Below are 24,791 nucleotides of genomic sequence, written 5' to 3'. Positions count from 1 at the left end.
AATTATCCAAAATAAGCCTACAGTATTCATTATTATTATCATCATAATAATTAACTTCATTTCCCAGACCTTCTAGTTTACCTTTGTGTTAGTAGACTAGGTTATGAGTAATGAGAAAAAAGCAAAGATTTCTTCTATCTGTGATGTTGAATATTCTATGTGGTCATATCATCAAAATATAACCCCCTCCCCAAATGCTTTGTTTTAAGCTTTTTTTTTGCCTATGCATTCTAAATTCAACCAAAGTATTCAGAGATTACTGCTACATGGACAATTCTTCTGTAATGTACTTCACTGCATCATTTCTATGATGTCAAATTGTGTCAGTGGCTCAATGGTATTCCAATCAGCATTATCAAACTTCCAATGCAATATCCTTGAGTTCACAAGGTCTCCTGTCAAAGGAGATATTAGATGAAAATGATCACTCCCACTGTGACTGCCTTCAACCTCCCAGGAAGCAGAAACAAGCAGACAGAAGAACATTGACAAAAAAAAACATGGATAGACAAGTGAAAAAATAATGTATTATCTTCCACATTTTCAAGAAAAAAAGCTCATTATTTTCACTATTATATCCCCCACATTATTATTACATATATCTGCTGAGATCCCTCAATAAAAGAAGAGGACAAGGCAGGTGCTTAATGAGATTATCAAAGTCTGCTTGATGATCTCATATTGATCCTAGGTGGCAAAATATAGAGAACATTTTGCATATTCTGAAAATAAACAGAACAGATTTTCAAGAGATACACTGGAGAGAGGCAAATAGCAACCACTTATATTGGTGGTAAAAAGTATTATTTGGAAAGGAGTGTTGGAAGTCCATTAGCATAGCAACTTACTGGCTGTAAAACTGTCTATGCCATCAATCTTTTGGTCTTTTCTTTGATGCTGCTGATGGGTTCACTGATTGAAGTTCCGTGCTTCCTTTCATGCATAAACCACAGCCATAGTGCATTGTCTACTATCTGTAATTTTGGTTTCTTTAAAGTGGAGCAAGAACTTAACAATCCTTGTGAAACAAACTAAGTGCAAAATCCTTTATATTTTTTATGATTTTTCACAGTTATCTCAGCAACAATTAATTCAATAATTATTTTTTTTTTAGAGACTCCATTATCAAATCTTTCCACAGATCCGACTTAATTTTCATAGGAACAATAACTTTTTCTGACCTATATTTCATTAATTTAATTGATATTTAATTAAATTATGCAACATAATTATAATAAGTAATTTTACTGGTGCGGACACAGTTTGGAGCAAATAAACAGTTGACAGTTAAGGAAGTATTACAACTCAACAGCAGGCAGGTGTAATATACTACACTAGCTGCAAGCATACTGGCCATCAAACAGTATGTTTTAAAGAGAGGGGGGGGAGAACATCAGTTAATCTGGTGGTTGGTAAAATGGAATTCAGCTAAAAGGGTTTATACCGTACTTGTCGAATATCCAAAAACTTTGGAGTTTCTAAAATAATTGTTTTGAGGGAACATTTATATCCATATCATTTGAAACAACAAGAATGGCACCATAATAGAATAGCAATTGCTTATATTGTCAAGAATGGCACCTTAAGGAGGCAGATTATGAGCTTCAAGTGAACTCATTTGTTTGTTTGTTTGGTGCCAAGACATGCGCCAAGACAACGTGAACTCGTTAGGTACTTACTAATCCTGATGAATACAAGTATGTACACTTTATTCACCAATTAAGAAATGTTTACTTGAGATGAAATGAATATAATACTAGTAATCAGCATGTATGGGTTGGTGACAATACTCATAAACGGTTGAAACCAATTTTCATTCCCAACAACTCCTCACCATATATTTATTGAGAACCATTAATCAGATCATATGTTTGTTTTCAGTGATCATTTCTATAAGGAAATACCTTGATTTTTTGGAGAATGAGCTGCGCACGTATGTATTTATTTTAATATTACGGAAACACATTTTTTTCAAGAGGTTACCAATTATCTGAACCATCACTATTCCAGTCATTGGCTTGGTTGATGAGTTCTTTATCCTCAGCCAGCTAAACTTTCCCAATCATAACCCTTCAGACTTTGCAACTACTTCAAGTACTTTGCATGTACTTGTATTGCATACAAGTACATGCAAAGTATTAATGACAGTTGTTTGTTGTTGTTTCGTTTTTTAGGAGCATTAGCCACTGCCTTCTATTTGGATGCACATAAATGTGAATCCAAATAGAAGGCAGGTATTTTAAGTAAGCAACTATTGAGGGATTTACTGACATTCATTTCTTAAAATAATTGGTTTTCAACTTAAGATGAGTAAATTTTACAATCATTTTAAAGCATTTTGGAAATTCTAAAATAAATGTTTAGCATGCCATTCTAGCCTATCCCCTAACATTCCACCCCCTTTCTTTCTTCCCTTTTTACAATTGTCAATGTTCCCATATATAGGTTTGAAATTGGACATTCATATGTGAATATGAACTTTTTTTGCTTAAAATCACTCAATGAATTAACCCCTAAGATTTGGCTGATTATTCTTGGGGTACCCTATATAATTTAGAAAAGTCAAATAATATAATATGACATTTGACAGAAGGATAACTGAGATTTAAATTCTTAAAAATTTATAATTTTAGTTGTTATTAAAAAAAAAAAAAATATATATATATATATATATATATATATATATATATATACACATCTCATATTACCTGTTCAGTTAAAGGAGTTTCAGTAGGAACTGTTTCTTCTTCTGGTGAATGCAGCAAAAGATCCTCTGTCACTTCTACACCTTCTGTCTTATCTATTTCTAAGAACCAATAATTACAGTCTTTGGTATGACAAACTTTCCATATATTGCTATAGTCTTTTACTTCTTTTACCACCTCTTCTTCTTTTGTTTCCTTCAATAAATGAGTATATATGTAGCTTAAAATATTACATAAAAAGGCTGAATTCAATTTATACAAAATCACAAAGAATGTATTTCTTAAGTGAAATTAAAACTTTGCTGGATATACTTACTTCTGGTTTAGATAAAGCACTCAGTATATTAGTTAATAATTGCACTGTATTGGGAGAAACATGGAGTATAATATCACTGAAGTTAATAGCAACGTGTTGCTGTTCAGCAACAGAACTGTAGTTGAGACTTATCTCACATGGACTCAGAATCTAATAAAAAAATGACAGATTTCAATTAATAAAATGCAATTTCACATATTAATTCTATAGATTTTATTATTTATTAAAAATCTGAAGATAAAAAAAATTCATTCTATAATTAATTATAATTTATAGTTAGCATTTACTAATAAGACTCTTTTTAGGCATGTCTGCATATGCATAATTCATGATGTTTGAATGTTCTTTCTGAATGTTCCAACATAACAACTTGACTCTGCATGGACAAATTTTCATGAAATTGTTATTCTGGTCTTTCAGAAGGATTCACCAAGCCAACCCAAATTTTATTAAAATAAGAACTTCAGAAATTCTCCTCCCCACAAATTTTTTCAGTTTATCTCTTTATATAAATGGATGCATTTTCTTAATGTTTAGGTATTACTCTATAACGAAACAGGATTGATACCAAATTTTTGGGGGGATGTGCTCTTAGTTCCTATATTAGTTTAAGATGTCAAGCTCCTATATCAGTTTCAGATGTCAAGCATGTTTCAGAAGGAAAATAATATCAACACTAAACTTTCAGCTTATATTTCACTAGTTCCTGGAGCTTCTATAACAAACTGTAATTCCATAGCTCCGATCACGGATTCTCCCTCCCACCGAAATCGATATATATTTCAGGCATTACTCAAGGAAGAAAAGTTAGACTGACACAATACATTTTCAGAAAATTTGTCAGCTACTGGAGATTCAGATCTGATTCTATAGCCCACCGGTGCCCCCTTCTCCCAAATGAAAACAGCAGGATTTTTGGAATAATGCAATTAAATAGAATAACAGTTTGTTTACCACTAAAATTAAACAATAAATACTCCATATGTTGAGAGAAAAGCATTACATGGATACTCATCAAAGTAAAAGTATGATTGTAGCCAAATGGTCCATAGGTAGTAAGTCCATGTGATACTACAAAATACAGTAATATTTTTATGCTGGCTATAAGCTTAAATTCCTTTGACCTTGTGTGTCCAGCTCAGATATAAACAAAATATTTATTTAGAATGAACAGATAAGAATGATTTCTACACATGAATTAATGTTTAATTCTAATTTTTTTACTTGCAGAAAGAGAGAGAGAGAGATCACAAACCCCAATTACAAGCATAATCCTTTATTCAATCAGTATGAAAAACATACTGATTGAATGGATTTGCTGTGAAATTCAATCTGTGGCATTAAAGTTTCAGGGTAGAGAATCAGAATATGAGAGAAGCAACCACTTCCGACAAAGAGAGGCAAAAGAATGAATTCTTTCATCTGTATCCATTAGAAGAGGTTATTGCTTTCATAAGCTCCTCCGCCAATAATTTTAGGCTTGAAAACAGAATACCACAGTGAACCCATAAATGTGCTCACCTCTCCCCCAATATAATTCAGTAACTACTTAACAGTAGTTTGGCATTGAAATCTTGCCACAAGCAGAACAGTAAAACTAAGCATTAATTCACATGTCAAAAAATAACCCTAATTTATATATTTAGAGATACTTCATTTCTTTCAAAAAATCTCCCATTATCTTACAAATTTTTATAAAATACATTTTACATTATGAATATAAAACTGCATATTTATTAGAATAAGCCATTCTTTCTTTGAAATGTGAAATTTAATTTGTATTTTGAATGATGCTTTAAATGATTCTCACAAATCAGAAAAAATGTCTGAATATAAAAATGATCTGCTGCTTAAAGAGCAGATTATTTTTAAATTTGGACATATTAAGAAATATTCATATTTCTTAATGTCTTATTATTTAAGAAAAGTAATACATGAAATTTAAACTTGCTATTATTAAAAAATAAATTTAATCCTGTTTAAAATAAAGCAGGGTTAAACTCAGAGACATTTCACAGAATTTAACCTCAGAAAAATATTTGCTGCTTTCTTAGAAATTGTTCTTAAAGAGGTCTGATATATATATATACTTTTATCTCAAATAATTAAAATAATGTGTGTTTGAGCTTCAAAATTCATGAAGTTTTAGTTAATTTTAATTTGCGTGTTTCAATAAAGTGATACCTCGATTACTCAAAAGAAAGGTGAGCTTTCTGAAACATTTTCAAGTAAAAGGAGAATTTAATTCTCTACAATATGATGCACCTTTGAATTCATAACATTTTCACGTGAACAATACTACTCTATATTCATGTTCATTTTAATAATGGAAAAATGATGCAAGGAACTTATATTTGCTCATCCCTTCTGATAATTTGTCTAATCCTTCTTTAAATTTATTCAAATAACCTACTTCCACAACATCAGATGGAAGTTTGTTCTGACAATCAATTACTCTCTCGCTGAAAGCAAACTTTAATATATCAGCAACCATCCTTTTCCACCTGATCTGAGAAAGAGTAAATATCTATACCATATTTCGTACTGTTTAAATTGAGAAATTGAGTTAATGATAAACTCATACTTAAAACATTATTTTTAATTCTGCATTAATTTAAATTTCAGTTATAAAATAAGATAATTGAATAATCATATCTCTCTTCAAATTGCATAATTTGGCCACCCATAGCATGGTAGCAGATCTCAATAAGGATACTATAAGCAGTTCAGCAACAAGATAAGTAGTTCTACAAGCACAATTGGGTAAATAAGTTTATGCCTGCTAATATTTGTGGTGTACAAGGATCCCTCAAGTTATGCATGTAATGTGTTTCCTTGTGTCTGAGAAATAATTTTCCCAAAGAAAATATGAATATGAAGGATGATCATAAAGTTCTAGAAGCAGCTAATAAGCAACAATGAAAATAATTCTGTTTCTCAATATAATTCTCAAAGTTTAGTGCAATTTCCCCACTTCTGCTGTAGCATTTTTATCCATAAAAAAGAAAAAAAAAAAAAAAAAAGCAATTCCTTAGGCCTGATATGAGAAATGAAAGGCATAAACAAATCACATAGATACACTAAATAAGAGGAATATTTTACTGCATATAAGTACTAACATAAACTTATTAAATTTTGAAACTCAAGCAATCACAAATATTCCCTTTAAACAAAAACTGTTTCAAACCCTTCTTCAAGATTTTATTTTATATAGTTATAACTTATTATATATACCTTTACAAGCGGTAATTTTGGCAGAAACTTCATGAATAAAAATTCCATTGTTGTAGAACATTATTTAACAAACTAAAAGTATCTAAATAAATCATAAATCCTAATTAGAAATAGAGTTATAGCTAGCAACAAATTTGATAAGCAGGGAAAATATAGGAAGCAGAAGATAGTGGTTTATGTTCTAGCTGATTTGCCATGGTTGTGGTCTGTTAGCTGATTTAAGCTTTCCTTGGTATAGTTCTTTAATTGTAAATGATGGTGATACTTTTTTTATGTGTCATAAGTAGGAAATGCAGTTAACTTAAGTTAGAGGTTGGCATATTAATGGGCAAAACTGAGAGCTTGGTAGATATTCAAGTGCTCAGTAATGTGCCAAGTCAAATATTCTCAAGTGTGTAACCATAAGAATGAATCATCAAGTGCTGAATACTCTAATTGATAATGAGGTAATTTTATTGGGAGATATATTGCAAGGGGAAACAGTGAACATTTTCTTCTGCAAATAAAAAAAAATAAATAATAATTAATAAGAACCGAGGTGCTAAGACCGAGGATATTAAAAATCAGTTGTCAGTTCTTAAAGGAAGTAATGGGAAATGGGAGTGTGATAAGTCTTGTCTGACCAATTTGATTGAATACTATGATGTAGTCACAAAGGAACTGGATGCAAAGAATAATTTTGATATCATATATTTAGATCTTAGAAATGCTTTTGATACTGCTGCACATGGAAGGCTGCTGCACAAATTGGAGCAGTGTGGCATTGGAGGCAAATTGCTGCTATGGATAAAGGAATGGTTGAGTGGGAGAAAACAGAGTGATAATCAATGGACACTGCTCTTCGTGGACTAATGTTATTAGTGGAGTCCCCCAAGGGTTCAGTGTTGGTTCCATTGTTGTTTTCTGTATTCATTAATGATATCGATGATGGTATATATCAGGCTTAATGTCCAAGTTTGCAGATGATACGAAGGTCAGAAGGGTTGTTAATAACACTAATGACAATACGCTGCTGCAACAGGATCTAGAAAAGTTGAGCAGATGGGCTGAGAGGTGGCAACTGAAGTTTAACATTGACAAATGTAAAGTACTGCATATGGGAAGCAGTAACCCCAGAGTAACGTATCAACTGTGTGGTACTATGCTGACAGTGGAAGAGAGTGAAAAGGACCTGGGGGTAACTGTGCAGGCAGATATGAAGTTTTCTGAGCAGTGCAGATGGTCTGCAAGAGTAGTTCACGGTGTCTTATCAATGATATACAGAAATTTTTCTAGCAGGAATAAGGAGGTGATTATCCCCTTGTATAAGGCAATGGTCAGGTACTAGATATAGTACAGGTACTTGAGTACTGTATACAGGTCTGGAGACCTCATTTTAAGAAGGATGTAGACCTGTTGAAACGAGAACAGAGAAGGACTACAAGATTAGTGAATGGAAAAAAGGGTTGCTCTTGTGAAGAAAGGCTTAAATTTTTGCAAATTACAGTGTGTGAAGCAGTAACCCCAGAGTAACGTATGTTACTTTGGGGTTACTGCTTCACACACTGTAATTTGCAAAAATTTAAGTGAAGTCTGTGAAGACTAGGCAACTGCGAGGTCATCCGATTGAGGTGTATAAATCTTTGAATGACTTGAGCATGCTCAATGCCGATGGGATTCTTCCTCTTTCTCAGAATAATCACCTGAGAGGGCATAAATTCAAATTGAGGAAAGACACTTGTAGGACAGATGTGTGGAAGTAAGCCTTTAGCTAGTGAGTGGTTGATTTCTAGAACAAACTTCCATCTGCCGTAGAAGTTGATAGCTTAAATAGGTTCATGGCAGAACTAGACAAACATTTGGAGCGAGTGGATGGGTGAAATGAGAAGGGAGTGTGGGTGAGTGTTTTTTTTTTTTTTTTTTGGTTGATGCTATATAAGCTTGCTTTCTTGCATCATGTGACTTTGCTAATGCTAACATGTGATATTTAACGCATCCACAAACCGTGGATCTGGTTCAGAAGCAGAAGGTCATGTTGAAAAAATGCAAAAAAAATTGTGGATCAAGTCAAAAAAGTTTTCATGCCTGTAAGGGAAAGTAGGAACATTTTCTGTAAAAAAAGACAGATAGAACAGAACCAGAGTAAGTTTTCTGATGCTAATATTGAGGATTTTACAAACCAGCTAGTTCTCAAAAGGATTAAAGGGAGTATAATTATACAATGAGATTTAAAGCAAAAAAAACTGGGAATCTGGTTCAGAAGTATAAGATTATGCTTCAAAAATGTTGCAAATCAGGTCAAAAGTTTTAGGTTGATTGCTCCTATCAAGGTATGGTACCAAATCAAGTTTGGGGTTAATCAACAAGGCTCTCATCATAACATTGTTGATTAACCCCAAACTTGATGGACTATCCCTAATTGGTAAAACAAATTTAATTTATAGCTGATTGTATGATCATTTAAGTTGTAAACTCCTCTGACGTGGTCATGCTATAGTATAAACAAGAACAGTAAGGAATTACTTGTGAGGAGGCTTAACTGAGGTGTAAAAGGCTTTGAATGGATTGAGTAAACTAAATGCTGATACCATCCTTACTCTTACTAAGATACCACACATAAAGGAGCATAAATTTAAATCGAGAAAGAATGGTTACAGAATACGTAAAAATTTGCTTTCATCCAGAGAATAATGGATTTTTGGAATAAATGTCCATTTTGCATTGTGAAATTCAGTAGTTTGAATAAAATTAAAGTAGGGTTAGATAAATTATTAGGGAGGATGGATAGGTGGTGTTGAAAGTTTTTTTTTATTATATTATTTATTTATTTTTTTAGTTCGTGCTGCATAAGCTTGCTGCCTTGCATCATTTGTCACTATTAATATATAAAGCACTTCATAAATAACAGTGATAATAAGAACTGTTAACCCTATACCAGGCACAGGGTCTGAGGGATCTCAGATTTTTTTCAGGAAGAAAAATTATGAGAAGGAATGTTCAAAACAGTAGGTAAAATTTATTTATTTTAACTCTAAGAGCTATTCTTTTTTGCATTCCTTCTTTTAAATTAAATTTTTTTTTTTTTTTTTTTTTTTACCTTTATGGGTTTATCAGAAATTTTTTGTATCTGATTAATTGTTAAATTAGATGACTGATTTCATGTAACCTTTGTGAAATGAAGAAAAAAAAAAAAACTTTATTTAAACAAATTTAATATAACAAGACTAATGTATAAGTGTAAATTCTGTACTCATTTCTAGGACAGTCTAATTTTAGAAATAGCAAAGAACAAAAAAAAAAAAAAAAAAATTGCACCTTACAATCAATAAATACTGCATGCAATTTGAAATCAATATTTTTCTAACAAACAAAAATTACACTTACTAACTGACATTATTATGAACAAAATAAAACACAAAAAAGATTATTTTCTAACCTTTGCTTTTGAATCTTCTCTGGTATTAGGATTAAAATATGCTGTAAAAACTTGAAGATTACCAACCGTTCCAGATATATTCATAGCATGAGATGTCATCTGCATTTTCAACTGCACTTCATTCTATAAAAATTGAAATTTCTATAAAAATTAAAGTATAGAAGAAACACAATTATGCATGGAAATGAAGCTAGGCACAGCTCAACAGATGAACTAGATATCAATACACTAAATGTAAAATTAATACATGTTGCTAAATGTATTAACCTTACAAAATAACTTAACAGACAAATAAATAGAAAGCTTTTATTCACTAATATGAACAATACAACCAGAAAATAATTTGCATTACACTTAAATTGATTATTGTTAATATAATTTATGATAAACTGGCTTAGGGCAGGCATGATACATGCAGTTTATAGACTGAGTTCTACTGCTAACCACATAGAATTTATGGAACATATTGTTATGGAATATACTGTTATTATTATGGAATATACTGTTATTTTTATTTCTACACTTCAGAATGTATATATAAATGGTCTCTATCTTAAAATGGTTTCACTGTTTTCTTAAAGGAGTACATGCAATCTTACCCATAGTTCGATACCAAATACCTCGATGCCAAGAAATATAGTTTCAAGAGGAGTTAAAAAAAATAAATAAATAAAGAGTATTAAAATGATAGCGGAAATCATATATTGCGTCCCACTTTTGGAAAGTGCAAACCAATTAGCTTGATGTTTACTTCTGATTTTATATTTTAGGTGAAAATTATTGAAATTTTACTAATTTTATTTACACCGATGTGATAAATTCTGTTTCTTCAATTTCCTGGCAAGGTTTCAAAAAAGTAACGGTATATTCAAGTACCAGCATACTCAATTACTCAATGTCCTCAACTAGAGAGGACATTGAGTGTCATTACAACTGGAAGCAGTGAAATTCAAGCTACAAGAAATATAAGTTTTTTGCCATTTTATTTACTTGATTGTCAAATGTACTAGATTGTCATGAAGTTTGCTGAGTAGTGCAGACAAGCTGCCAGGGCAGGTCATGGAATCATGTCAATGATATTTAGGAATTTTTCTAGAAGGGACAGGGAAGTGATTATCCAGTTGTACAAGGCAATGGTCAGGACACAACCAGAGTACTGTGTACAGGTCTGGAGGCCTCATTTTAGGAAGGATGTAGAGTTGCTAGAACGAGTACAAAGAAGGGCAAAAAGATTGGTGAGTGGAACGAAGGGGTGTTCTTACCAAGAAAGGCTTAAGTTCTGCAAATTGCAGTGCCTGGAGAGTGATCGAGGTGATCTGATTGAGGTTTATAAGGCCTTGAATGGCTTGAGCAAGTTGAATGCTCATAGGATTCTTCCTCTTGCTCAGATTAAGAAACTGAGGGGGCACAGTTTCAAACTGAGGAAAGACAGTTGTAGAATAGATATGTGGAAATTTGCCTTTAGCCAGCAGGCAGTTGATTGGTGGAACAGACTTCCATCTTTTGTTGTGGAAGTTGATAGCCTAAATAAATTTAAGGCTGAGCTGGACAGGCATTTGGAACGAATGGAGGGATGAAATGGGGTTTTTTTTTTTGGCTGATGCTGCATAAGCTTGCTTTCTTGCATCGTATGCCTCTACTAATGCTAATTTTATATCATACTTTGTAAGTAGCTTTATAGACCTAGTTACACTTGTTATTTTTATTTTTAATTTAGTTAGATATTTTGTAGATTACTACTTAATATGCGTAAAACCATTGTTTCATTTGAACATTGTCGCCATTGTTATAGTACAGTGTGAGTGGTAGGAAATTCAAATTTTTAACTGTGGTAAATAGGTAGCTCTAACAAAACTAAATAGCGTAGTATGCATCACTGCATTTAGAAATCTATTAGATAATGTAGTATTGATACCTGATTAATTAAGTTGATTAATCTTAATAATTTTCATTGTATTCAATTAGATATCATGCCGCAGACAAGAGCAAAGAGCAGCAAAACAATGGGCAAAAAGTAGCATGACTGCTATAGTTCGGGGGAGAACCGAGGAGGCATATCTCCAACACATCAAAGCCTCAAAAAATGTGCAACTTGTGAAATGATCATGGATCTTTCTGGAACAGGATAATGATCTAGCCTTTGTGTGTGCTAGGTGCAGAGAGTGTCAAGAAATTATATGGCAATTCAGCATTCTGAAGGGTGCCTATGAGAGTTTGAAAAGTTAGGTAGATGCCCTTGAAGGTATTAAAGTGGGGGGGGGGGGCATTAAGATCTCAGCTGCCCAACTCAATACCAGAGATTCCTCTTGTGCATCAGGCTACACAGCGGCAATCTTCAAAGCAGAATGCACTAGTTCCACAGGAGATAGTTATTGTTGGTGACTCCATTGTCAAGGAGATGGGTAATATACTGGGTAAAAAGGATTAGCAGAATAGGACCAGGATATGTCTGCCAGGGGCAAAATTTGATGACTTTGTAGAGCAGATATCTTTTAAAGGCACAAAGGGTGATATTCTTGTACATGTTTGCACTAATGACATTAAGAATAGGATATCTGCAAACTTACTTAACAAGTACAGGTCAATGTTGAAAAAAAGCCATGAGTTAGGGTTGAATTTGAAAGTGTCTGCAATTCTGCCCAGACACGATAGGAGGGAGTACATGATGAGAGCCTTGTCAATCATTTGGCTCTGGAGAGATTGTTCATGGGATGGAATTTTTCTCACCTTGGTCTGTGCTTTTTAACATGAGAGAGATTGTTTCTATAGGAATGGGATATACTCAAACAGAAGGGGTGCAAGAGCCTTTGCTGATGCTATATAGGCAGTGTTAGGTGGGTCAGTTTGTTTTAATGGAAGTTTATTGGCACAAGGGCAACTAAGGCCAAATTGTGCCTGTTGCAGTAGTTCTGAAAACGAAATTTTTTTTTGTCAGCCATATTTCAGATAAGTTCGTATAAATGAATTTGCTTTAAAAAATTAAAACGGTCAGACAGATTTGCATCGTCACTGAGAATTTGGTTCATCTCTAATGAGTTATTTTGGGTTTGAGCTGATTTAAGATTTGCTAATCAAGCAGAGTGGTTGTGTTGACAGTCAAGAAGGATATGTTTCACTGTCAGTAGGACGAAAAAATGGCCACATTGAGAAGGATAATTGCCTGTCACAAGTGAAGGTGGGTGACATGGGAAGGATATGCCTGATGCATGTCCTTGCAAGGACAACCTCTTCTCCTCTGTTTAATCGTGAACTAGATTTTCAGTACCGTGGCATTTTCTTTATTTGGAAGAGCTTATTATGGGTTTGTTGCTGCCAGACTGATGCCCATTGGTCAATACATCCCTGCTTTATAGTGAGTTTGCAATCCATATAGGGAATCGAGGCAAGTGAAGACATAGTGTTGACTGGATTTTTAGCTGCTTCATCTGCCTTCTCATTTTGCTGGATTCTAGCATGCCTAGAAATCCAGCAAAACCTTACCGCTGTATTGTATCCTGTGAGATTTATCAAGTGTGCTCTGATCTCTTTGAAAACAGGATGACAGTTGGGACATTTATGTTGTAAAGCAGTTACTGCACTCAAGGAATCGGTATAGATTATTATCTCTTGATTACACATGTTGTTGACGAGTTCAATAGCCATTTTGATCATGAAATTCTGTGGTGTAAATACTGCCACTAGAGAGAAGGACTTCAGAGATAACAGAAGTAGGAAGAATCACTGCAGCACCAACCCATGTATTAGATTTAGATCCATTGGTATATATTTGCAGATAGTGCGTGTTTGCTGATGCATGAGCTGCATGCAGCTGCTGTACATTTTGATTGTCCAGCACCTGCTTTCCCCACTTCTGAAAAAAGTCTCACATACAGATTTGAATGTTGACCAAGGTGGTTCCAATTTTTCGGTGTCGGGTTGAATAGTGTCTAGTGGTCCACTCCAATTCTTCATTACATCATTCAATCTGATTCCAGCAGATTTATTTTCATTGAGTTTATTCCTGTATGAATTACGAAAGATGGGTTGAAGAGGTAAGGCCAGATAGGATGTGCAGGCTGAATACGTAAGCAGAAGCAGCTGATTCTGAGAGGATAATGAAGGTTCATGCACATTGATATATAGACTACGGACTGGCGATGTTCGGTAGGCATCTAGAGCTATTCTAAGGGCATTGTGTTGAATAGTATTGAGGGACTGCAATGTTGATTTTCTAGCTGAGTCATACACAGGTGCACCATAGTCTAGTCTCGATCAAATTATGGTTTTATACAGATGAAGAAGGAAGCATCAGTCAGCAACCTATGCCATCGCAGGGAGCACTCTGAGGATATTCATTTTCCTAAGGCAAACAGTTTCTACATTCAGTATGTGTTTTAGGAAGTTTAATTTTTTGTCTAATATTAAACCTAGACATGTTGTTGTTGTTTGGTTTTTAGGAACATTAGCAACTAAAGCCATATTGCTCCGGGGATATGCGGTGGTCATTCCCTGACCTTTCCGCATCCTCCGTATTTGGTTGTCACAGGCTCGTACTCCTGCTCCTGCCCACCTGGCTACAGAGGCGCCCAAACCTAGAAATCTGGCATCGCCATTGACTGGTATAACATGATTACCCAAATGTAAGTCTGGGTCAGGGTGCATTTTTCGCTTTTTGCAGAAGTGTATAGCAAAAGTTTTCAGTGGGGACAGTCTATAACCATTTTGTAACATCCACGAATGTGTTTTATTTATTGACAGTTGGAGCTTCCTTTCAATGGAGTACATATCTTGTGACGACTGGATATGGCGAGGTCATCGGCATAAAGATAAGTTTCTACTGAATTCGAGATGGTAGTTATTAGAGAATGTATTCTAACTGCGAAGAGTGTGGCACTGAGGACTAACCCTTGTGAGACTCTTTCCTCCCGTATGGTGATTTTAGCGAGCGCAATTCAATAACAGACTTGGAAGGTTCGATATTTGAGAAAGCTCCGAATTAATGATGGTAAATGTACTTGTAATCATGGGGCATGTAGGTCACGAAGAATGCCATGATGCCACATGGTTTCAAAGGCTTTCTCTATATCTAAGCTCACCATGACCAAATGTTCATTCTTTATGAAAGCATTTTTCACATTTGCCTCAGAGTTTATCAAAAGGTCTAGGGTAGATTTTTTTTTTTTTTTTACGAAATCCAAACTGATCATTATTCGTAGTTAAAGTTAAAGAGCAATAAAAAATACTGAAGCCTATAACAGCTACAATTCGATCTGTAATAGTGTAATAGAGAAATGGTTAGAGTGGCAAAGGCAGATTATGCTGTTAATTAAGAAAAACATAAAATAGAAAGAAGTGCACCCAGTTGATGAACAGTGCACTGTTGAGTCACTTTGTTGTGACATAAGCACTGAGAAAGTAAAAATAAGAGTAGGAGTGTGTTTTAGGCCTAATGACTCGAATGAGTACAATGAACAATTGTACAGAGAAATAGAGTGGGCAAGTAAATCAGAACGTCTTATAATGGGGGATTTTAACTTCCCAGATATTGACTGGAACTTGTTGGTTGGTCGCTCACCCAATAGTCAAACTTTTGTGGATTTATTGGATGATTGTTTTCTGCAGCAGCATTTTGGAGAGGCAACCAGAGAGAGTAATACTCTTGATCTGGTTATCAGCAGTGATCATTCGTGTATTAAGAATTTGCAGATAAAGGAACCACTAGGTGGCAGTGATCACAGTGTACTGATGTGGGATTTACTTAAAGATTTAATTACCATCAGGGGTAAACGAAAGGATTTTTGCTTCCGTAAAGGTGAGTACAGTGGTCTCAGCAGTTTTTAAATTCTATACAGTGCGATCAACTGAAGATGTTACCAACAGTAAATTCTAAGTGGGAAGTATTCAAGGAATTAACTGTGGATGCTACTAAAAGTTTCATACCTATTAAGAAATATTGTTCAAGGTTTAGGCCTAAATAGTTATCAAATGAACTAATGAGACTCGTAACAGAGAAGAAATATGCATGGGATGCATATAAATTATCAAGCGACTCAGAAGCCCATGGCAGATATAAGCTAGTCTGTAATCAGGTCACAAAGGAGGTTAGGCAGGCGAAGGCAAATTACGAGAAATCTTTGGCAAAAGATGCTAAGGAAAACAGCAAGGATTTCTTTACTAATATAAACTCTAAAAGGAAGGGGATGAATCTGATTGGTCTACTTGACATCAATGGTTGATGATCCTGCTCAGATAACAAACTGAATGAGTATTTTGCATCTACATTCACAGGTGAGGAATTATTAAGGTTTGAAAATGGCAGAAGGTTACCAAATTGCAGCAGAGTACTTAATGATTTTGTAATAACTGAGAACAAAGTGGAGGAGAAATTTTTGAAGTTAAACATAAGAAAAGCACCGGGGGTGGATGAGATCTATCCAGTTATATTAAAGGAGGTGGCAAAGCAACTAAGCAAACCCTTAGCCATAATTATGAGAGCATCTTTGGACTCAGGGAAGGTTCCCATGGACTGGAGATGTGCAAATGTATCCCCAATTCACAAAGGGGGGGGATCAAAGGGTGACACGACTAATTACAGACCAGTTAGTTTAACTTCTGTTCCGGGTAAAATAATGGAGTCACTGGTTAAAGATGCATTGCAGGATCATCTAGACAAGACTGCAGCAATAATTCAGACACAGCATGGGTTTGTTAAGGGAAAGTCTTGTCTGACAAATTTTATTGGTTATGATGATGTGGTTACAAAGGAACTGGATGCAAAAAATAATTTTGATATCATATATTTGGATTTCAGGAAAGCTTTTGACACAGTTGCGCATGGAAGACTATTGTACAAACTGGAGCAGAATGGGTATTAAGGGTATGTTGCTACAATGGATAAAAGGATGGTTAAGTGGGAGACAACAGAGGGTGGTAATCAATGGGTGCTGCTCCTCGTGGACTAATATTATTAGTGGAGTCCTACAGGGTTCGGTGTTGGGTCCACAGTTGTTTTGTATATTTATCAATGATATTGATGAAGGTATATCAGGCTTAGTGTCGAAGTTTGCAGATGAATAAAAAGGTTGGCAGGGTTGTTAATGACAGTAATGGCAGTGTGCTACTGCAACAAGATCTAGATAATTTGGGCAGATGGGCTAAGAAGTGGCAATTGAAGTTTAACCTTGACAAATGCAAAGTACTGCATATGAGTAGAAGTAACCCGAGAGAAAAGTACCAACTGTGTGGTACTACACTTAAGGTGGTAGAAAATGAAAAAGACCCGGGAGTAATTGTGCAGTCAGATATGAAGTTTTCTGAGCAATACAGACAGGCTGCCAGGTCAGGTCATGGGGTTTTGTCAATGATATATAGGAATTTTTCTAGCAGGGAAAAGGAGGTGATTGTCCCTCTGTATAAGGCAATGGTCAGGCCACGCCTTGAGTACTGCATACAGGTCTGGAGGCCTTATTTTAGGAAGGATGTCGATTTGCATGAGCATGTACAGAGAAGGGCAACAAGATTGGTGAGGGGAATGAAGGGATCCTCTTACCAAGAAAGGCTTAAGTTCTGAAAATTGCAGTGGCTGGAGACTAGGCACCTACGCGGTGAAGTAATTGAGGTGTATAAGGTCTTGAATGGGTTGAGCACGCTGAATTCTGATGGGATCCTTCCACTTGTTCAGATTACGAACCTAAGGGTCATAAATTCAAATTAAGAAAAGACAGATGTAGAATAGATGTGCGGAAATTTGCCTTTAGACAGCGGGTGGTTAATTTCTGGGACAAACATCCATCTGTCATTGTGGAAGTTGATATATTGAATAAATTTAAGGAGTAATTTGGACAGGACAGACATCTGGACAGGCATTTGGAGGGAATGGTGTGATTTATTTATTATTTATTGTTTTTTGGCTAATGCTGCATAAGCTCATACACTTGCTTTCTTGCATCACATTCCACTACTACTTGGCACCTCCGTAGCCAGGTGGGAAGGAGCAGCAATGTGTAGCACACACTTCTTGATTAGACCGGGGTTCGAGTCCCTCACTACCAAATACGGAGGATGCGGAAAGGTCATGGAATGACCACTGCATATCCCGGAGCAATATGGCCTTAGTTGCTAATGCTCCTAAAAAAACCAAATAACATAACTACTACTACTACTACTATTATGACGTCTCACTGGCAAAGAGAGCAGAGAGGGAGATAAGGAATTCTTCACATATATAAATCCAAAGAAGAGAAGGACAAACTAGATCAGACCTTCATGTAATGGAAGTGGGATATTATTAGATACACCACTGAAATTTCAGATGCACTCAACAGTTACTTTGCATCGATATTTACAGAAGAAACCTTTTGTGTCAATGAGAAATTATGGCAGTGAAGTTGAAAGAAAGGTAATTAATGACGTTGAAATTTCAGGTTTATTAAATGAAAAAACTTGAGTCTACGCCAGTAAGGCTACTGGGGTTGATGGCATATACCCTACAACCTTAAGGGAGGTGGCAAGTGAGTGCAGGGAACCATTGTGGCTAATTATGAGAACATCGCTGGACACGGGAATGATTCCATTGGATTGGAAAAGTGGCAATGTATCTCCAATACATAAGGGCAGTTCTAAGAGTGAAGTAGGAAATTACTGGCCAGTCTGTCTAACTAGTAGGGAAAATCAGGGAGACAATGATCAAGGGTGGAATTCAGGATCATTTAGATAGAAATAGCATTCTGAAGGATACTCAGCATGGTTTTGTATAACTAATCTGGTTAGCTATTTTGAAATGGCACTAAACATCTGAATTTCGGGAATAATTGCGACATTGTTTATTTGGAGTCCAGCAGAGCACTTGGCTCAGTCCCACATGAGCAGTTATTTTATAAGCTGGAACAGGTGAAAATCACAGGGAAAATTATTATATGGATAGCTGGATGGCTTCAGTGCAGGAGGCAGAGGATTGTGATAAATGGTTATTCCTCAGATTCAGTTGGTGTAAGAAGTGGGGTTCCTCAAGGATCAGTATTAGGACCACTGTTGTTTTTTATTTTCATAAATAAAAAACAACAAAGGGTTAGAGGGCACTATGTCCAAATTTGCAGGTGATATAAAGATTGGTAGAATAATTAATGATCACTGTCAAGCAGAGCTTCTTCAAAGTGATCTGGATAGACTTCAGTGATAGTCAGGAAAATAGCAGTTATGCTTTAATCCAGCAAAGTGTAAGGTATTAACTCCTGGGGAACAATAACGCAAAAATAACACACACCTGGTGGAGTTCAATTAAAGCCAGTAGTGGAGGAAAGGGAATTGGGTGTTGCGTTTGGTCAGACATGGAGTTCTCTGAGCATTGAAGTTCTCCGACAGGTCGCAAGGAAGGCACATAGTGTCCTATCGATGATTTATTGCTAGAACAATTGCTAGTAGAGATAAGGAAGTCATGATCCCATTATATAAGGCTATTGTTAGCTCACTCCGGGAATACTGGGTTCAAGTATGGAAAGCGAACCTAAAGAAAGACATTGTGCTTCTTGAAAGGGTCCAAAGACAGGTAACTCACCTGGTGAGATTGGCAAAAGGGTGTCCATATGAGGAAAGACTTCGAATATCTAGGTTGAAGAACTTGGAAACTAGGCACCTTAGATGAGACTTGATTGAGGTATTTTAAGGCTGTGAGAGGCATAAGTAAAATGAATGAGGACGAAAGTTTCACGGTTAGAAATGATTCTAGAAATACAGGCCATGATTTCATGTTACGAGGGGGGATGTTTAGAATGGATTGTAGGAAGTTTTATTTTAGCCAGCGAGTTATAAATTACTGGAATAAGCTACCTCTAACACATGGGTGGTAGAAGTAGCTCTACTGCACACCAAACTGGGTAGTAGAGGCTGACAGTTTGGGGAAATTCAAAGGTCCGTTGGATAGTTACCTATGGGAGGAGGGAAATGCATAAGTTGTCTATTTCCTTTAATCTTATTAATTATTTATTTTTTAAAATTTTTCTTCTTCTTATTATTATTTTATTTATTTTTGGCTGGTGCTTGCACCATGTGGCCACTGCTAATACTAATAATACTAATAGTAGTTTGAGTTTCCAGATACCAGGTGAGGCAAGTGTGTGCCATTTTTTCCATATCTAAGCAGCCAGTGAGTGAGATTTGTCTAAAATTATGTGGATCTGATTGATCTTTTTCATGGTTTTGGAATGGGGAAAACTATAGAATGTTGCCAGGAAATGGGAAAGTAAATTGCAACAAATATTCAGTTGAAAAGTTTTAGGAGAGAGTAAAGAGTTCTGTCATTTAGATTCTTTAACATTAGTGCATCTGAACCAGGTGCACTATTGGCTGCTTTTTTTAAAGGTTCTTATAATACATATATGGTTAGTGGTTCATTATAAGAGAGGTCAGACTTTGTTCTGAAATTTATTCTATATTTTTCAGCTATTAATTTGGCTTTTAAGAAAGTTGGATCATATGCAGTTGATGCAGACAAGGGAAAGCGAATCCAAGATTCTTTTTTAGCTTTTCACCAGATGTAACAGACATGGAGCTTTATGTTTCTTGTAAATAATGAGATTGGCAGTGGTTGGATTCTTTTGGAACTGATACCATGCCTTGTTCTTTTCTCTCTTAGCAATGTTACATGCTGAATTCCACCAATAGCTTTTGTGTTTGGATCCTTTATTTGAAGTTTGAGGAATGGCAATAGCATGGGGCTGCCAACATCTAGTCTGTAATGTATTTAACAGTATCATCTATGGAGTGATGCTGGATAATATCATCATCTAGTGTAATGCTGGATGCATATTTATTCCAGTCAGCTTTTGAGAATTTCCATTTAGTTAGACGGCTCAGTGGTAAGTTTTTTATTGTGCAGAGCTTACAGATTATACGAAAAAGTCACTATTTAATGGGTGGTCTGAAACTCTTCAATCGAAGTCTGGAAATAACATGGGCAGGCATATCAACAGGTCTATAGCAGAGGTTGACTCTGTTGGAAAACGGACACAGGTGTGGGAGCCTGTGTTAAGCAGTGTGAGATTACGCTTTACAAAGTATCTGCAATTCTGCCCAGACAAAATAGGAGGGAATACATGATGAGAGCCTTGTCAATCAATTCGGCCCTGGAGGGAATGTGCAAGGCTCAAGGTGTACAATTTTTTTCAGCGTGGTTTGTGCTTTTTAACAGGAGAGCCTGCTTCTACAGGGGGATGGGATACACTTAAATAGAAAGGGTGCAAGAATATTTGCTGATCTATCGAGGCAGTGTTAGTTGGGTCAGAAAACTACTCGCTTGGGGGAATTCACAGACTAAAAGGTTAAGTCTATGAATCCAGACAAAGGTGAAGGTGATTCTTGCACAACTTCTATTAGAATAAGTAGCGACCTGCAGCGAGGGGTGTTGGGGGTTTTAGGGACTATGGCAGTCATCGCGAAACAGGTGAGTATATGGGATGTGTTAGGGAAACTAATAATAAAGATAGGTATATCTTTGTACCTATACTTGCATGTATACCAATGCTAGAAGTATAGTAAATAAATTTGATGAATTTGAAGTGTTGGTCAAGACATCAAAGGCAGATATTGTTGGAATAGCAGAGACATGGTGTCACACAGATATAAGGAATGTAGAACTGGAATTTGGGGAGTATAATGTGCACAGAAAGGATAGGAAGGGAGGAGGTGTTATGCTGTTAATTAAGAAAAACATAAAATCAAAAGAAGTGCATCCAGTTGATATAGATGAGCAGTGCACTGTTGAGTCAGTTTGGTGAGACATAAGCACTGCGAAAGTAAAAATAAGAGTAGGAGTGTGTTATTAGGCTTAATGACTCGAATGAGTACAATGAACAATTGTACAGAGAAATAGAGTGGGCTAGTAAATCAGAATGTCTTATAATGGGGGATTTTAACTTCCCTTTATTGACTGGAACTTGTTGGTTGGTCGCTCACACAATAGTCAAACTTTTGTGGATTTATTGGATGATTGTTTTTTGCACCAGCATGTTTGTGAGGCAACCAGAGAGGGTAATACTCTTGATCTGGTTATTAGCAGTGATCATTCATGTATTAAGAATTTGCAGATAAAGGAACCACTAGGTGGCAGTGATCACAGTGTACTGATGTGGGATTTACTTAAAGATTTAATTACCATCAGGGGTAATGGAAAGGGTTTTTGCTTCCGTAAAGGTGAGTACAGTGGTCTCAGACAGTTTTTAAATTCTGTACAGTGGGATCAAATGACGATGTTACCAACAGTAAATTCTAAGTGGGAAGTATTCAAGGATTTAATCGTGGATGCTACTAAAAGTTTCATACCTATTAAGAAATATTGTTCAAGGTTTAGGCCTAAATGGTTATCAAATGAACTAATGAGACTCATAACAGAGAAGAAATATGCATGGGATGCATATAAATTGTCAAGCTACTCAGAAGCCTATGGCAGATATAAGCTAGTCTGTAATCAGATCACAAAGGAGGTTAGGCAGGCGAAGGCAGATTACGAGAAATCTTTGGCAAAAGATGCTAAGAAAACCAGCAAGGATTTCTTTACTTATAAACTCTAAAAGGAAGGGGTTGAATCTGATTGGTCCACTTGATATCGATGGTTCGACTGTTGATGATCCTCCTCAGATAGCAAACAAACTGAATGAGTATTTTGCATCTACATTCACACATGATGAGTTATTAAGGTTTGAAAATGGCAGAAGGTTATCAAATTGTAGCAAGGTGCTTAATGATTTTGTAATAACTGAGAGCAAAGTGGAGGAGAAATTGTTGAAGTTAAACATAAGACAGGCACTTGGGGTGGATGGGATCTATCCAGTTATATTAAACGAGGCGGCAAAGCCACTAAGCAAATCCTTAGCCATAATTATGAGAACATTCTTTGACTCAGGGGAGGTCCCCACGTACTGGAGATGTGCAAATGTATCCCCAATTCACAAAGGGGGGGAGAGAATCAAAGGGTGACACGAGTAATTACAGACCAGTTAGTTTAACTTCTGTTCTGTGTAAAATAATGGAGTCACTGGTGTACTGACTGGTGCATAGAGATGCATTGCATGATCATCTAGAGAAGACTGCGGCAATAATTCAGACACAGCATGGGTTTGTTAAGGGGAAAGTCTTGTCTGACAAATTTTATAGGATATTATGATGTGGTTACAAAGGAACTGGATGCAAAAAATAATTTTGATATCATATATTTGGATTTCAGGAAAGATTTTGACACTGTTGCGCATGGAAGACTAGTATCCATGTCTCAGCATGTATTTCTAAGACAGTTTTCATCACTGTTAGAGGAGTCATCGATTTCCATATCTGCGGTTAGAGCCTTTTGTGGTTTAGGGTTTCTCAGACTCTCAGTATATGAACATGATGGAGTAATAGCTGGTGGTTATTATTTGCTTATGTAAAATTCTTTTACATTGCACTGGGGTATTATTTGCTTGGTCTTTTACATGCTCTTTAGGACTCTCCTGTGGACTTGCTAGAACAGCCTGAGCCCAGTCGGAAATGGATGTAGCTGGTGGTATGGACATTTCAGTTCGAATTCCTTCCGATTTATATTTTTGTATTGTAGCTGCATATGTGAGTTTCAGTCCAGTGAGTAAAACTTGTTTCCTTGCTTCTAGGTAAGTCACTTTGTTTTCTATTTTGTACTTTTGTATTTTCTTTCCTGTTTTCCAGGTTTCACAGACTTTTGAGTAAGCTGGGTAGTTACCCTTACAGTTTGGCCATACTGGTGTTAGTGCTGGGCAGTCTATCTGTGTGTGTTCTTTGGATCCACAGTTGGGGCACACTGAAACCCCTCTACACACTTTTTGAGCGTGGACAAATTTTTGGCACTTGAAGCACCTGAGAGGATTAGGGACATAAGGTCGAATACGACAGATCAGATATCCAGCCTTAACTGTAGCGGGAAAGACTGGTGTTGAAAAGGTCAGTATAACACCACGTGTCAGAACCAGTTCACCGTCTTTCTTGATTTCAATTCACATTGCCTGAACAACTTTTTGGTGTTGTAGCTCTTGGACTAATTCCTCTGTAACATTTATTAAGTCCCCATTCAGACAGCACTCCTTTGGATGTATTTAGAGTGGCATGTGGAGTTACTGTGACAGGAATATTCACAAATTTTGAGATTCTTAGTAGGGCTTCAGAGTGCCTACTATTCATAATTTCTGTAAGTAGATCTCCAGAGTGGAGATCTACTTATAGAAAAATTTCTATAAGTAGATCTCCAAATAATAACCACCAGCTATTACTGTTTCACTGTTTTAGGTGGTCCGGCAGCATTTGCAAGATATTTCTGGATAAGAAATGGAAAAAGTGTAGCTATCAGTTGACTTGTCTGGGAACATGTTATAAGAAACAGTGGTGATTTCTTTTGGGATCCTTCTGTTCTTTGTTTCTTGGGATGGGAAGTGTCAAAATCAGTTTGGTCTATCCTTGAACAAGTTAAGGCATGAGGCTCGACAGATGGATAATGGTCTTTGTGATTCATGTTAGCTCCTTTCAGCACTTGGCAAAGGACCTTTTCAGGCCCCACCATGGACAGTCAGGGGCAGTGCTGTTAGAGTGACCAAGTGGTGTAAGAGTTAGTTTGTTAGTTTTAAGGAAAGAAAAAAAGAAAGGTGGTTTTCCTTTCTTCAACTTACTTACAATTTGTAAGAATAAGTTAAACCTATAGTACTTATTACCGTGCATGGGTTGAAGGAGAAGTACGGGGGGGGGGACGGAAACTTTGCACTAGAGACTAAACATGGGTTTCACCACTTCAAGCCCCCAATAAGCAAAGTGGTGGTATTTCACAGGTTGATGAAAGTCATCTACCACCTTGTAAGAAAAACTTCCCAAATTAACTAAGTTTATCACAGTGAGCAAATGCTCTATAAATATCTCAAAGAATTGCTCGATCACAATAACGCTTGGCATCCAGGGCATTAGGTGGGTTGGAAACCTGCTAGCTTGAGGGAGATTCACAGAATAAGAGAGAAACAGTAGCTGCAGGCAGAGTTGAAAGTGATTCTTGCACTGCTTCTATTAGAATGGAGGGGGGGAGTGCTGGGTTTTCAGGGAACAGTGGGAGTCATCATGTAAAAAATAAATACTTGAGTTATGTTAGGATAACTAAGAGTAA

At 36.0% G+C, this 24,791-nt stretch overlaps 1 protein-coding gene across 4 annotated transcripts in view; it reads right to left on the bottom strand.

Annotated features, from left to right (window-relative positions):
- Vps13 (vacuolar protein sorting 13C) overlaps positions 1-24,791 on the bottom strand; it is a 1,645,987-nt gene that overhangs the window by 696,946 nt on the left and 924,250 nt on the right. For all 4 annotated transcript variants that reach the window (XM_090373229.1, XM_090373247.1, XM_090373239.1 and 1 more), the window contains exons 38-40: positions 9,671-9,793; positions 3,022-3,171; positions 2,709-2,900 (exon numbers count right to left, since the gene is read on the bottom strand). In XM_090373229.1, coding sequence (XP_090229355.1) covers positions 2,709-2,900; positions 3,022-3,171; positions 9,671-9,793 — 465 coding nt within the window. The remainder of the gene's footprint in view (positions 1-2,708; positions 2,901-3,021; positions 3,172-9,670; positions 9,794-24,791) is intronic.

Source organism: Mastigoproctus giganteus, chromosome 1, assembly GCF_048544385.1.
Source record: "Mastigoproctus giganteus isolate SK-2022 chromosome 1, ASM4854438v1, whole genome shotgun sequence".
Taxonomy (NCBI): Eukaryota; Metazoa; Arthropoda; class Arachnida; order Uropygi; family Thelyphonidae; genus Mastigoproctus; species Mastigoproctus giganteus.
The sequence above is the reverse complement of the archived record's forward strand: the minus strand, read 5'-3'. Positions and strand labels throughout refer to the sequence as shown.